Consider the following 16,360-nt stretch of genomic DNA (forward strand, 5'->3'; position numbering starts at 1 on the left):
GAAATTGTCTCTATGATTACAAATTATTTAAAATGTTAACAGGCATCTCAGTTTAATATTTAAATATTAAACTGAGATGCCTAATTATGGAATTATTAGCACCAAATTCCAATAAAATCGAATCTGATAATGTTAAAAAAAAACATAGAGGTATTAACTGACAGCCATTATCCATGCCACAACAATGGACCTATTTCTGCAAAATACTAAAAGTTGTAGGAGAAGTAAATTCAGAGGTTCATGGTAGGAAACATTAAGCATATTGCACGTGCAAATATCAGTTAATTAAAAATGATTTATTCTTTGAAAACAAATTTTTAACCATTTTTGATTTGTCGTGCAGCCAATCATTTGCTAACAGTCACAAAAATCTAGTATTGCTAACATATGTCAGAGATGTTGTTTTTTTCTTACAGTGAACAAGAAATTATAACTTTACGTTTCAAATTAAAATTCAAAAATGCTTTATTTATTCTCAACAGAGCAGTTATAAAGGAGCAGAGAACGTCAGCTGAGATATACAACATTGAAAAAAATTAAATAAATAGAAAAAGTACAAAAATATAAATGCAATCCAATTACCAAAAACACTCATTATTTACTAAAACCATAAAAGCATAAAGACTGGGTTTGTTTCCATTACATTACACCAGTTTCTCTTTAGTTCTCCTGCTTTAAGCGGGCGAAGCGCATACAGTGAATCCAGCATCAGGAGCTGTAGAAAGGTTGTAAATGTTCTGCTCTTGCTGGAGTTGTAGTGAGGCTCAGAGTGCACCACCACCACCATCTCTCTGCTTGTGCGTCTTGTGTTGTGTAACAGCCGATCACATCCTGTTTGATGCCGCTTCATTGCACGCCACAATTCTCTTTTTTTTCCCCCTCCAACTATTTGCAAGGTGTTATGAATAGACCTTTACAACATCTCCATTTGGAGCAAGACAGACGGGAGGAGAGCGTGAAACATTCGGCTCACAAAGTGCAGTTTATTACCAGGACATTGGGTTTGATGTGCACATACTTTTAAAAAGGAGGATGAGTGGATGCAGCACCAGCTGGCTCTCCATCTCGCTGATGCCATATTTTTCAAGCAAAGTGACAGTGAGAAGAGAGAGAAAAATCAGGATAGACTATAATACCAGCAGATAGCATTAGTAGGTCACGCTCACATACTCGCACAGACGTGGTTATTACAGCGAGCGCATATTCTGCTTACAGGCTCGCCTCTGTTCCACTAACTTGTGTACCTGAGTGAAATCTGCCAATGACTTTGCCTTTCTGACAAAGTAAAACAGGCCCCTGGAGTGCCTCTGTTCACAAGGGTGTAATTTCCTCCGGGGGATGAGGAGTTTTCAAATGTCATTGTTGGGTATTTTTTGACACAGCAGAAAAATTTAGACAAGAACCTTTTAGTTTAATTCACCCTGTAAAATCTCTCTGAGAGGAAGATGTGCAGGGACTACCCAGGGATAAAGTACTTTAATTTGACCAATGTTTCTTTAATTTTTAGATCTCGCAAAGCAGTTCTTGGTAAATGTTACTGACGATTTGTCTTCTGCTATCTGGAGAAATATTAAACCTTGTCCAGAAAACTGTGCTGTAAGGATGAAATGGCAACGGTGCAACCAATAAATTGGAACTGTGATCCACATGAAGCAATAAAAAGGTTTATTTATTCAAATACTTACTCATTAAAGAAAATACTCTTGTTGTAAGCTGAATGTAGACCAACCTCATGAAGGTTCGAAACTCGACTCATTAACTTTCTTTTTTCCTCTCCATCTGGCCAGTACGAGCAAAACCTGCCAGAGGAAAATATAGGAACAAAGAAGTAGCAAGATAACAATGTTAACACATAATTATTTTCAGCTATTAAATCCCCCCCCCCCCACTTTCAACTTAACTGAACTTAACTACTGAGGTTTTGTTGAAGACAGAGTCGGTAAATTAAAATAAATTGATATGGTGACAGACACAGACGTCACACCCCTGCAATGGCTTATCCTGATCAGTTACCAGAAAATGTATTTATGCTCATTTATGTAATCACTTAATGCACTGCTCAAATGAATTAAGGGACCACTTGATCATCATAGTATGACACACAAACGTCTGGGATATTAATCTCTCCAGTCGGGAAGGAGAAACCACTGCGAGTCCATTTCAGCTTTGATGCAAATGAAATTGACGACAGGTGCACTGAAAGGCAACAACAACACAAGCTCCAAAAAGGGAGTGTTTTTGCAGGTGGTGGCCACAGATCATTGCTCTCTCCTTCTCCTCTGTGGCTCTTTTTTTTTCTACAGTTTTGCTTTTTGCCAGTGTCCTGATCACTGCTGTTACCACGAGATGGTATCTGTTGCACAGGGAGTCCAGCTTCTCCACGATCAAAAGGTTTCCTGTGTGAAGAGCGTGGAGGAGATATAAGGAGATGGGCTGTGGGAGAACAAGACAAGGGCTCAAAAGGGCTGAGATCTCCTCCTTTATGTGTGAAAGAACAGGAGGAAAACTGCCAAAGTCCAGTAAATTATGACCTCGGCCAGGATATTCACTTGCATGAGGTCCCAACGGCCTAGAGTGGGGCCTGTGCTCATAGATGAGAAAAATGCACTTCTACTGGCTTTCACCAGGAAACAGAGCTGGCAGGTCTATACTGAGCTCATTAGACAGATGCTGTCTAAAATCCTGGAGAAGCTGGTCTAGCTGGATAAACAGAATGGGCTGCAGGTCCCGTCCCCTGTTGCCAGCAGTGACAAAGGCACCAGCAAAAATCAGTCAGGAAGGAGAAAGAGAGAGCGATGCCCTGAAGCACCACCTGCGAAACCATCCCCTGTTTAGGGCTTGTCTTGTTGTTTCTTCTCAAATGCACCTTTAATCACTTTGATTTCCACTAAAGTAGCTGACATGGATTCAGAGTGGTTTCTGCTTCATAACTGGACAGATTGATAACCCTGAAGTTGTGTTATATTGTGACGATAAGTGCTCCCTTCATTATTTTTTGAACAGCAAAAACACCAGGTGTTTTCTAATTTCTCAAACATGAATCTTTGCAGTTTATATATAAATGTAAACTGAATGTCTTTGAGTTTTAGATTAGACATCTGAAAATGTTGCCTTGGACTCTGGGAAACTACACTGAAGATTTTCTGTGTTTTCCTGACATTTCATTGAGGAACAGCTAATTGACATAAAAAATAAATGTACTTTGTACCTCAAACAGTTATTGCAAACCTACATTAAACCTTTCCTTAAATGAAATAAATAACTATCATATAAATTTAAATGGTCACAAAAATGATCAGATTTACAGATGTGCCATTTCAGGATAACCGAAATATTGTTTTACTTTCGCTATGGTAAGAAAACTGGATTAAACTGTAAGAGTGATTCATGCACATTTTCTTTATCTTTCCAGTACTCTGTGTCACTATTAGAAGCTATTGTTACTGCAGACTGAGCGATCACCTCTCAGACAGCTTTCAGAGGCACCTAGAGACGCACTGTTTGATGTTCAAAAGATACATCTCTGAAAGAGTATACTTTCAAAAGTGCAAGCTCTATAAACTGAGCTCCAAACCAACAGTGGAAGCAATGAAGCTAAAATAGAACAGCCTGGCTCATCGCGTGTGTGTGTGTTTGTGTGTGTCAGAGATGGAGTCTGTGAAGCTGGCCCGGCTGGTGTTTAATAGACTGTTTGAGACGTGCTGCCTCTGGCTGAAGGAGCTCCCCTTCCGCCGTCGTCCACAGCCATATTATGAGACGTCCATCCACGCCATCAAGAACATGCGGCGCAAGATGGAGGACAAGCACATCATCATCCCTGACTTCAACACACTTTTCAATATTCAGGTAGGGGTTAGTGTCAAAAACACACAAAAACTCATGCATTAAATATGTTACGTTAGGCCAGAGGTCAGCAAACTGCAGCTCATGAGCCATGGGTTAGAATTACGGTCAATCATAACCTAATTAATACACTATCCTGGATCAACACAATAATGATTCCACAACACTGGAACTGACCAATCACATTGTTGGGATGTCATAGCTTTGCGACTTGCAAAAAAACTTGCTGATGTCCACTTAGGAAAAGGTTAGGTTAGGTTTAGGATTACGGGGCTATAGGTTAGGGTTATGAGATCAGGGTTACGGTTTTGTGTGTGGTGGGACGGTCTTTCCACATCGCAAAACAATGACATCACTACAATGTTGAACCTGGACCAACGTTACTTTTGTTTATCCAGAAACAACACTAACATGACAATATCAGATCAAACATTAATACATATTAATGTTTGATCACATTAATCACATTAATGTGATCACATTAATACATCATTTCTGGCCCCTTGTTTCTATTTTTGTACTCTGTTAGCAACAACAAGCCTTTTCAAGCTATTTTTATTTAATTATTTATTGATGAAATAGGGCTCGAAAACTTAGGACCATAAACTCCAGAGTAAAATGTTTTCTGAAATCAGAGGAGTCGCCTCCTGCTGGCAATAAGAAAGAATGCAGTCGATTTGGCACAAATCATATTAAACACCCAGTTTCTCTCTCTCTTTGTTTGGTTGCCCCTAAACTACATGATCAGACCTTGAACAGCCAGGTACATCTTGGGCCCCTGAAGGATCTTATTTCATCATCATGGTGCCTAGCAACTACCCACCATCATGCTAAAAGGACCCATATGTAGCATTTAAGTACCTGTAATTCCGTATATTTTATATAGAATACCTTAGCAAATATTGCATATAGTAACTTTTGATATATCCAAATTGTGATGTTTGCAGTCTCAATATTACATTATATCATTTGACCAATTAGGCCATTAAGTCATTTGAGTTTACTGTATTTAGGGACTACATCAAAAGTTTAATGCCAAATAGATAACTGTGGAAATTTGTTTTTGTGATATGGGAGTTTCACGCCATGCAGTCCAGCCTACAAAATCATGTTTTTTCCTGTCTGCCAGGATCAGGAAGAGCAGGCTTTCTTTGCTGTGTTTGACGGTCATGGAGGTGTTGATGCTGCCATTTATGCAGCCAATCACCTTCACGTGAACTTAGTCCGGCAGGAATCCTTCAGCCAGGACCCCAGCGAGGCGCTCTGCAGAGCCTTCAAACTCACCGACGAACGCTTTGTGAAGAAGGCCTCGCGAGAGGTAACCACATAATCCAAGGACGAAACCATTTAGTAGTATTTACTGCACAGTATTCCTAAACTATGAAGTACTGTTAAGTTTACTCATGGTGAATAACACTATTTATTTATGCTATGAGTATAATTCCAACAGCTAGTCCAATTTTAATAAGAATGAGACAGAGGTGTCTTTCTAAACAGCTCAATGTTGTCAACATTTTTTTCTGCTCGTTTCAAAGTATTTGTGGTGATGCAGCTGCTCTTGAGAACACTGTGACATGTGTCTGTCTGGCAGAACCTACGTTGCGGCACAACAGGGGTGGTGACGTTCCTGCGGGGCCGGACGTTGTACGTGGCCTGGCTTGGAGACTCCCAGGTCATTCTGGTCAGGAGAGGGCAGGTGGTGGAGCTGATGAAACCACATAAACCAGACAGAGAGGTGAGATAACTCAGTCTCCTCATACCTCAGACATGATGAGTCCTTTATGAATTTCTCTGTGGATTGTAGAAACTCTGTTAGCAGCCACGCCTACCTGCTGTTCTGACCTTCTGTTTGTGAGGGGCAGTCAATCAGATGTAAACTTTCTCAAATAGACAGTGGCAAGGATAAGACAAATGACAATAATTTATCAACTTTAATAAAGAGTTGTTTTATACGTTGGTGCATTTTGACTTAGATGGATTTCAGATTAATCATATTTGCACTTGCATTATGTAAAGATCCCGTTACTGTGTTGTGTTGATTTAATCGGCAAAAGTACTGAAGTGTAAAAACGTCGAGTTTCCATTTTACGGCGTTATGTGGCAAAATATTTATTTTCTCTGAGCAGTTGGCAGGCGGTGAGAACTTTCGTAGATTAATAGTTACAGCCAAAAAAATATTCTGGCACCAATAAACTCAGATAAAACAACACATTGTTAATTTACACTTCTTTTTAAAAAAATGAGAACAAATGAGATATAATGTGTTATTTAGTGATATTTTAGGGTGATTTCTGCCAAAGTTTTATATTTCACAACCAAATGTGAGAGCAGTATTATACCACCTGCCTGCTGAGTACCTGAAAGGTGCACGTCGTAGTCAAACAACTGAACTCCCTTAAAAATCTGTATATAGGAAAACTTGTGCTTCATGAGCTTTCCACTTCCTGTTCATTATTGTAATTTGTCGCAAAATTTCCACTCCATTATTGCTCACCATGTGTTTCTTTGTTTAATTCTGCAACAACAATAGTAACACAGGACACCGTCCTCCTTCCTTGCTACATCCCAGCCTGTTTCCAGCATCATTAATCTAGAAACAGCACCAGCATTTCAGATTTTAAGGGCACAGCAGAGGCGGGCAAAGCATTGTGCTTTAGTACTGAGCTTTCTGCTGCAGAATGGCAGCACAAGATGATTCCAATCATTTTGTGTCTGCAGGATGAGAAGCAGAGGATCGAGGCTCTCGGAGGTTGTGTGATCTGGTTCGGCACGTGGAGGGTCAATGGCAGCTTGTCTGTATCCAGAGCGATAGGTAAACTTTTCATGCACATTCTTTTTACTGCACAATTCTCATACATTTTTGTAGCTTCATAGATGACCCTTAAACGTGTCACATTGAGTTAATCATAAAGTTTCTCTTTTGAAAAGAGAAATATGTGTAATTGTGGGCAGACTGTGGGCAGGTTGTGGGTGGTACCCTTCTTGAAAACTGCTCATCCAAAAAGAACGACAGAAGTCATTTGCTATAGAAAAGACAAAAAACTAATATAAAATGACATTAAAACACATCCGTAAAAGCATATCCAAGTTTAGCAGCTTACACGTTTACCTGGCAAGGAAAAGACTCCCTGGTTCAGACCGAGGAATACAGACAAATCCCTTTGAGGTTTTGAGTCAGGAAGTAAAAAAAATCGACCAATCAAATATGCAGAGCTACCTTTTGTGGTGACCCTTTGTGAATAAGGGAGCAGCCAAAAATAGCTTCCTTACAGAAAAATTGATCCAGCTATCTTTTTGAGAACCAGACTTAGTTTTAGAGCTGCAGAGTGAGGGAAAGGAAAAGTTGCACCTAACCCTAATGTATCGGTTCACTCTTATTTTTTTCACATCCCTTCAAGAACTAACATGAGAGTTAAAGATTTCCTTTAGGGTTAAAGTTACAATTTAACCCTAAAACAGAGTTAGATTTAAGGTAGGGTGTTAAATGTAAGAGTACAGAGAACTTTAACACCCCCACCCCACCCCAACCCCACCCCAACATTTAAAGCAGCACATGTACATATGCTAATCCCACTATTAGAAAGCAGTTATTATAAATATAATGTTATTATTTTAGATAATTTCCTACTAGATTCCTTTTCCTGATTCATGAGATGTTCCTGGATGTTTTTACCTTAGTCTGAGCAGATCCTCACAGATTAAACTGTTACCTGTGTTGACAGGTGACTCTGAGCACAAACCCTACATCTGTGGCGACGCAGACCATGGCATCTTCCCATTGGATGGTTCAGAAGACTACCTGATTCTGGCCTGCGATGGCTTCTGGGACACGGTGAATCCAGATGAGGCGGTGCGCGTGGTCAGCGATCATCTCCAGGAGAACGCTGGGGACACCACCATGGTAGCTCATAAGCTGGTGGCCTCAGCCCGGGATGCGGGCTCTAGCGATAATATCACTGTCATAGTGGTCTTCTTGCGGGACCCTCGCTCGCCACCACCCACCAGCACCGAGGAAGAGGAGGAGGGTGTGGTGGAGGGAGAGGTGGCGGACGAGGAGGAGGTAGCAGAGGTGGAGGAGGAGGAGCAAGAAGAGGAGGAGCATGAGGAGGAAGATGAAGCGGTCAGGGTAGAGCGTGATGGCGGAGAGGGAGGAAGCAATGCGGACAATGGGGGGAAGAGCCGTGGAGGCTGGCCCCTGCAGCAGTGCTCAGCGCCCGCTGACCTTGGCTACGAAGACCGAACTGACTCGTTCACGGACAGAACTAGCCTCAGCCTGCTGGGGCCATCGCTGGAGGGCCGCATCTCGCTGACCTGCGGCTCTTTCGGCCTTAGCCCCGACCTCTTTGCCGCCTCTCACATCTTCCGAGAACGCGCACTGAGGCGCAGGTCCTGTGTCCCTCTTCAGGAGTCCAGCATCTCTAGCTTCACGGACCCACTGTGGCCCCACACAGCCATGCTGTTAGGCCAGGCAGTGAGGCGAAGCCGCAAGCTCGGTTATGGTAGTCGCCGGTGGGGGCGGAGGTTGCCAAGCAGATCCAGGGAGCTGCTAGGGCTGTTACCATCTGGCCCCCTGCTGCCCCACATGCAGCGCTACTCCAACCAGAAATCCGAAGTGGCAGTGCCTCAACTGCCCCATGATGCCACCATCTGAAGAGGTGACCCAGACCAAACCATCTCCTTCAACCCTCCTTCCTGCCCCGCAGTCCACCCATCCACCTTTGCCTTCAACAACACGTCAACATGTCTTTCTTTGATAGTTGGTAGTTGTAGCTCCTGCAGTTGTTATGTGATTATTGAATCTCTGTCAGAGGAGTGGTGCTCTCTGTCCTAAGCTGAAATGTTTCCAATTGTAAGCTGGCCCATTAACACAAGCCCCACTCCTCAATGCTGTAGGTAAAGCTCATAACTGCATTCTCCATTGGGACCACTGACCAGTCAAAATGAAGCCAGAGCTGGAAGTGCAGGTTAATAAGATGTGTTCAGACTGAAGGACACAGCTTACCGTAGGCACCTTACATAAAGTTTACGTCTGAGTATTTCATTAACGAGGATATAAGTGAAGATTTAAAGGCAAATAACAGAAAGAACTGGACACCAGAAACATTTAGAAGCAGTTTTGTTGATGAGAAACATATTCAGTCTGAACACATTTAAGATTAATTTATGTGCTTGGTCGCTCTACAGACTATTTTGAAGAGACCATTTTAAAAAGAAAGAAGATGCAACACAGAAAAGATTAAATCTGGTACTTGAAGAAGGAAAAACTGAGGATGAAATAAAGAAAAAATTGCTCGGCTTGGTCAAAAGTATGTGGACAAAAGTATCATGTACTGCAGGGATCTGATCCCTTTTAGCCATCTTTACCGTCATTTCTTGTTACTCTCTTGTTACAATATATAAAATGTATAAGCCACCACCAAACTACTTTTGCTGGTTTGCTCATTCGCACAAAGTGGACAGACGGGGGGGAGTCAAATCTATCTCCGTAGCTCTAACTGAACTTCATGCTTTTAAGTGTAATCATCCACAGACTGTTTTTTTTTTTTTTTTTAAATTCTGCATCTCACTGTGCAGTCATACCCAGGTATAAATGCACGGCGAGGTGTCACATATCATCTTTTCTTCTGAGTAAGCTACTGAGAATGTCGAGCGACCCAGCATTAAATTAAGCTCTAATAGCGCAGCCTGCCTCTCTGTCTCCTCAACAATCCCTCGGTGGCAGATGAATAACATTCGTAAACGGAGGCCGGAACAATTGTTGCTCCTGGTTTCTCGGACTGGAAGCACACACTGTTCTGCCCCCTCCAATTCAGTCAATGACCCAGCCATTATCCAGCCACATTTGTCTACAGATAAAAGCACTTAGCACCGGATTATAAAAGATTAGCAGTCACTTACCTGAATAAATTCTTCATGTAGTCCAGATGGTGATATGCTCCTGAGATAATGGGGTTTTTAGAGCGGGTTTTTAAAAAAAAACAAAAAAACAATTTCATCATAGTTTTGGTTGTTTTTGTTTTTTACAGAAAACCCAGTGAAGAAAAGCATTTTTCCCACAGGTATTCCATACCTTCCATATTACTGAGTTACTGAGCTCCATGTCCTTTATGCACACCCAGTCACTCATTGTTTCCTATCACCATTAAAGACAAGTCTGGCTTGTGCGTTCAGCCCAGTCATATCACGAGGCTCTAACAGCAAAAGAGATTAACATTTTTATTTTGCCAAAATAAAAGTATGGATACCACTCTCACATCTGTCTGATAAATATGAAGCTATTACCAGCAGCTGATTGGCTCAGCTTACTGATGCTTACTTATGGATAACACCGATATCTATCACCGCTATGTCTATCAAGATAGGATGACCATGCAATATTTTCCAGCTGTATTATTTATTAATTCAGAGAAACAGGAAATTTTCTAAACGTTTTTAATAAGGTGGGGTCTGATACAAGTTTTTCTAGACTGTAACGTTAATATTTTGCTACCTTTCGGCAGACTATTATGTTACTACCCAACAAACATATTACATAATTCCACGTTGTTACATTTTGTCATAAGAACTTGGTAAGTTTGTATGCTTCTCTTGTAGCAAAATAACCAGACTATTTTGCAACGTTATAGTAACATTATAGAAAAATGTGGAGGTGATGTCATACATGTGAGGTACATTATAATGTTTTATAATGCTGCTTTGACTGGGCTTTCTCTTTTATGTTAGTATTGTGTCATTTTTAAATGTCGAGCAAATGTAAGAGACCAGGAGGAGGCGTTGCCGCTACACTGCCCCAAACAGATTTTGTTGTAGGGTACCTGCTTCCAGTCTTCACGCTAAGCTAAGCTAATTGACATCTGGTTTGCAGTGGCTTCTTGTTTAACTAAGTGTACAGATGTGGGAGTGGTTTCAACTTCTCATGAAGAAAGCGACCCAGCCAGTGTCCCCAAAAGTTAGGAGCCTAAGAGACAGCTATCAAAATGTAAATAAAGAATCACTGCATAACAGTATATCATCTACATTACATAGTGCAGCTACTACTGTGCATTCACATCCTCCTTAGATGGTCCCAGTTGGGAAAATTGTTCTTCCGACTTCCGCTGTTCATGTAGCCTATAGCATTTAATGTGAAAACAACATGAGTGCTACAAAGAAGACATGTTGTATTTTCTTACTAAGTGCTTTAAAAAGTACACACATATTCATAGCTATAATGAATTAATATGGATTTACCTGACTTGTTATCCAAAGTTATGGCAAATTAATAAAGAAAACATTTCCAAAATTAATTTTCATCACAAATGTGTATGAAAATGTGAATTTGCACCACTAATCAAAGATTTCTCAGTATAAGCCAAACACTTTGTTTCATTTGTCTCGTAGCAACATTTTTGCAGACATTCAGAGTTGTTGTAACTTCAGGGCATGTTTTGCAGTTGGTAGCTAATTTTTCCAATTCCTTTCAACACCACATGAATAGACAAATAGCTGCCACTGTCAGAGAAATCCACTGTGGCTGACTCCCATGGCTTCACAGAGCCTTTATAATTGGATCTGATCTAGATTCTGCAATGGACAGGCCCTCTGTGCTGTCCAACAGGCTCACTTCAGGTATCTTATCAGGCCATAGAAATCTTCAGTTTTTATACCACTTTGCCTGAATAGATATTCCTCACATTTATGTTTGTTTTTTCATGTCTTATCCCAAATATCCACTCAGTACAGATCCTATAAACAATAATTCATAATCATAAATACCAAGCAACCATGTAGCCATCAAACAATAATCCTCTGACTGACTTTATGTGATAATACTACAAAGACAGTTTTTTTCATATTGGACTCATTAATCCCTTTCTAATGACACTAATAACACTTAAACCCAATATAATCTCACTTTGCATTAAATATATTACCTTTTGTATTTCACCATACTCTATGGCTATAATCTAATATTACTGAAAATTTACTCTGAAAAATATTTACCTTTATACAGAAGCGTGCACTAATCTGATTGATTCCTGGCCAACAAACTTTAGTTCAAACAACAGCTGTGGTTAGTATTTTTATGGGGTCATTCAATTTTGAAACAAAAACCTTGTAAAAGGTTCTCAAATATACCCTCATAACTAGCTAAAAACAAGAAGTTTACCATCCTCTACAGCTACTGAGAATGCTAACTTTTTCACAAAAGAAAATTATTTTTGTACTGAGGGCAAAGTTAATTAGCTCCAACAAAAATCCTGTAAAGCGTTAAAAGTAAAAGGTATTTTGATGCAACCCTCTTTAAAGCTTGGGGGAAAAAACACATGGAATCAGTATAAATCCTATCTGACATTCAGCTGTTAATATTGGACTTTTAATGTTAGCCCACATGAGAGAAGGCTCGCATCAGGGCTAACCAGTGTTTGGTGATTTTAATGTTTTTAGTGGCCGTGTTTTAAGACCACTCAGCAAAGACTTTAAAGGGGGTAAAGTGGGTATTTATGTTGAATCATTATCTAAATTATCTTAAGACATTAAAAATCACCTGTAAACCCTGATTTAAAAAAAACTTTAAAACGTTTGTTGATTTTTGCCACAAAAATGGGATTTTTGTTCTCCATTAGCCACCATTGTTTCTGTTTCTCCCACATACTCTGGATTAATTTAATGCCATCTGTCTCTTAGTCTGCTTTAATACTAGTAAACTAGTTATCCAGCTGAGCAGATATATAAAAAAGGTGGCGCACCTATATATTTTTTACATATTCGCCATGCTTTATTTGTTATTAAAGTCCAACTTCAAATCCAGATTATCAAGGGTAACCAAACGAAACAATAGCCAGCGAGATTGCAGCTATTTAATGAGGTTACAATACGAGCAAGTGCACAGACAATATAAAAGATGGATGTAGCCACCATGACGTTACGAAGCCTTAGGCGGAACTTTTTCAGTGTTTTGAAACTCGATGCGACAACTGATCAATCAGAACTTGTTAGCCAGTGAGTATACCCTGGATAATTCTCCTTTCTGACAATTAACAAAGTGGACCTGACAGTTTATTTGATATGACCTGAAACTCTGAGCTATATTTTTCCATAGGCTTCTCTAGGGCCAGATGTCCTTTTGCAGCCAGAGAAGTCACCTCCTGGTGCCCTTTAAAAAAATGTATCTTGAAGGCACTTCCATGCTGGCTTCAGTTTTCAGGCCTGGAAGCTACACCCATTTTTTCATTGTCTATGCTAGCATACAGAAGCCCATTTTGAAGATGTAAGCCACCTGTACCCCCTCCTCCAACCCTCCAGCCTATGAGTCCATGCACTGGTCCAAGAGGCCTGCTCACCATGGGATTACTTACCTTTGTTTCTTGTGTTTTGAGGTTTGGAAAGGCTAAAAATCTGGCTGCTACGCTTTTGTGTGGACATATTAATTCTTCCTGTAACACTGTACCTCCACTCTTTCCAAATGTTAGTGATAACCTGGATCTGTAAACAGTTCATCCACTTTCACTGGCTGACAAAACACCCAGCATCACTAACCCTGTTGCTGTTGTCTCCTGTAACCATCCTGTGGACTGAATAGTGACGAGCATGAGCAGAATGTACCTCATGTCCCAGAATGTCCTGACAGACTTGGTGAAGAGGGTCAACATGAGGTGTTTACTTTGTTTTTGTTTTTGTGAGGGTAAGAATAGTTTTTTGAGGAATGTACCGTCCAGACACTCAACAAACTACAGCCACTGGATCGCATTTTGTGGGACTGTATCTGCAGTGTTTGTCTCCAGAAGCGTGAAGACGATAGGCAACCAAGGAAATCAAGTCATTCTAAAAAAATCACTTAGGAATGGATGTGTGTATATTATGAGTAATGTGAGTTAATTGGGTGCTGGAGGAGTGTACATATAATAATTCTGTCTTGTAAATCAATGGTTTTAGTCCATCAGCTGGTGAGATATCTACTTGAAAAAGTCATGAAAACATACATTAAATTATTGGCTTAATCTTCTGCAATAGCTTTGATTTTTTTTATTAGTATCAGCCTTAAAAAATGCCAGTCATATCAGTAGGTTTGCGTTACAAACACAACCATTTTAGCTCAAAGATTAGAGCTTTCACAAAGCCTCGAACTCCAGGGAAGCAGAGCCGCCATTGGGTGACAGGGTCTTGTTATAATGATAGACATATGACAATGTTGGAAATACATTACAGGGTTACCTTGGCAACTGGAGCTTGGACTATCCACCAGCTGTTAGCTAAAAAGGCATGGGTGTGCGTCCACAAGCGACTCGCCTATAATTCCCAGCCAAAATCCTGCAAATGCATTGACAGGTTCCCAGATTATTGCCGAACATCTCTGATCCAAATTATGTCACTAACACCAAAAGGCAGCGTCCATTTCTATTATATTTTGTTTACTGCAGGGGAGCACAGTGGAGCAGTGGTGCAGTGAGGACAATGAGACAGTCCTGGGTTCAAGCCCATGAGCCGGCTGGGGTTTTCTCTGTGCCTCAGCTTCCCGTCACAAAGACATGTACGTTAGGTTAATAAACTACCTGTCAGGGTGTACCCTGCTTCTCACCATGATGGCTGGGATTGGCTCCGGTCCCACTGTGTGACACTGAATTGGATAACTGGAAGATGGACAGATGGATGGTAGTGATAGAGGGGAAATCATGGGTCCACCAAAGTTGTTAGGGTTCATCCTCTGGAAAGCATGAATTTCTGAACAAACTGTGGAAAAATAGCAGTAATACTATCAGAGATCAGTTGTTAGTCAAAATACAAATGCATGGAAGTGATGCAATGGTCTGTACAAGACCATACAAAAAGGAACAATCGCACCATTATTCACTACTTAATGATTTTTGCATTAAAGAAATGGTCCAGATATTCTCAATTAAGAATTAATAACTCTCCTAGGAGTTATTAATTCTCAATTAATAACTCCTAGGAGAGACTCGAAAATTTCATTTTATTTACATTCATTTCTCTAATGCTTAGTTTAATACAGTTTTACTTTGGTTTAGGGTTGAAATATTGGACTATGGTGACATATCTGTCTCTTGAGTGAGCCGCTCACAGCCTGAATACATTTCAGATGCATTATTTTAGATCCTGAACCCATATCTGTTCAAGCAGAGAAACACTAAATATCCAGCAAACACACAGTCTGCACCATCTACTCCAACATAAAATTGTATTACATTAAGTTTGATGGTTTTTCATTAGAACGAGATCTCCTTTGATGTTAAGAGGTTTTGATATTTGGTGGCAGTTCTGCTCTGCTATAGGAAACTGCTGTGTGCACACTGACACTCTGAAGCTCGTTTTACTTGTGCCCACTCCAGCTTTGCAGTGCAGTTGTAGTTTTCGGTGTCCTGTTGTTCAGTTTTTCAAACCGTGACAGCTCTCAGTGACCAGGAATCCCCGCTGGCTGCATTCATGTGAATACAGTGTTACCCATCATACTGAAAAACCACAGAAGTTGTCACTGTATAAGCAAAGAAAGCATTTGCCATCATTCCCTGTGGTAAATCCTCCACCTTAGATCGAGAAACCCTACACTCCCGACCCGCTCACACTCTGCTTGCTCTTAATAAGTTCCTCCGAGTCGGACGTGTCCCTGCTCTCATGATGAAAGCAAGCAGAGGTTCGGCTCTGCTCTCCCATGATCACCGTCCAACTATAGGGCCCTCTGTGAATCTGCACTGTGTCTATGTACACAAAAGCTTTTTCTTTTACTCTGTAAGCAATAATGACATTGCATTAAAGGCTCTCTGTGGGTTTGTCTTCTGCTGAAGGATGCAACAAAATACAGTTGTGTTAAGCCATACTTGAAAGGGCATAATGGGCGAGTCCATGAAGTCCGTTTCCCATTCATTTTATCTGCAGATGAGTCCTAATATGTCTCAGATCAGCTTTAGCATTAGATAGAAGAATGAATGTGAAGCTTTCTTCTATAAAAACAAAAACAAAGGAGCTGGGATAAAAGAGGCAGGATGTTTAAACTTGTATAAGCCATCTGTGTGCGTTAGAAAAGGAGTCCGGACTTCTGAGACCTATGCACTGCTCAAATGTAGACCAGTGGATATGTGGTGAGTTGGGAGTAGGGCTGAGAGTGAGAGCCTCTCCCCTTCTTGTCCTCCAGGCTTGAAGACAAACCCCATGATTGGCACTTCTTCAACATGCAGGTTAGGTAAAGAAAAAATTATAATAATAATAAAAAAAAATGTAAAACACACACTGAGTACCTGTATTATCTGTGTTCCTGTAGTATATAAATATGTGTATTGTAACTGGTGACTAATTATGTATATAAAGATTAGACCAAGTCTCTGGCTGATGCTTTTTCTTTAACTGTGACTGTCTGACATCGCATAAAAGACTGTCGGCTGATGCGTTCTCATTTAATTTATTGAATCTAATAGCTGTGAAGCATTTGCATCAATAGGACCGTCTGCAGGCATGTTTTTGGGAATAAATGTTAACATTTGGCAAGTAAAATTATCAACTACCTACAAAATATTGCTATTTAAGT

The 16,360-nt window shown here is 40.5% G+C and overlaps 1 protein-coding gene across 4 annotated transcripts in view; it reads left to right on the top strand.

Annotated features, from left to right (window-relative positions):
• The window catches only part of ppm1e (protein phosphatase, Mg2+/Mn2+ dependent, 1E), a 64,391-nt gene extending 48,237 nt beyond the window's left edge, over window positions 1-16,154 (top strand). For all 4 annotated transcript variants that reach the window (XM_080307595.1, XM_026181216.2, XM_026181215.2 and 1 more), the window contains 5 exons: window positions 3,647-3,846; window positions 4,973-5,161; window positions 5,435-5,578; window positions 6,562-6,655; window positions 7,566-16,154. In XM_080307595.1, coding sequence (XP_080163721.1) covers window positions 3,647-3,846; window positions 4,973-5,161; window positions 5,435-5,578; window positions 6,562-6,655; window positions 7,566-8,494 — 1,556 coding nt within the window. In that variant the 3' untranslated portion in view covers window positions 8,495-16,154. The remainder of the gene's footprint in view (window positions 1-3,646; window positions 3,847-4,972; window positions 5,162-5,434; window positions 5,579-6,561; window positions 6,656-7,565) is intronic.
• The last annotated feature ends 206 nt before the right edge of the window (window positions 16,155-16,360 follow it).

Source organism: Astatotilapia calliptera, chromosome 10 (genome assembly GCF_964374335.1).
Source record: "Astatotilapia calliptera chromosome 10, fAstCal68.1, whole genome shotgun sequence".
Classification (NCBI taxonomy): Eukaryota; Metazoa; Chordata; class Actinopteri; order Cichliformes; family Cichlidae; genus Astatotilapia; species Astatotilapia calliptera.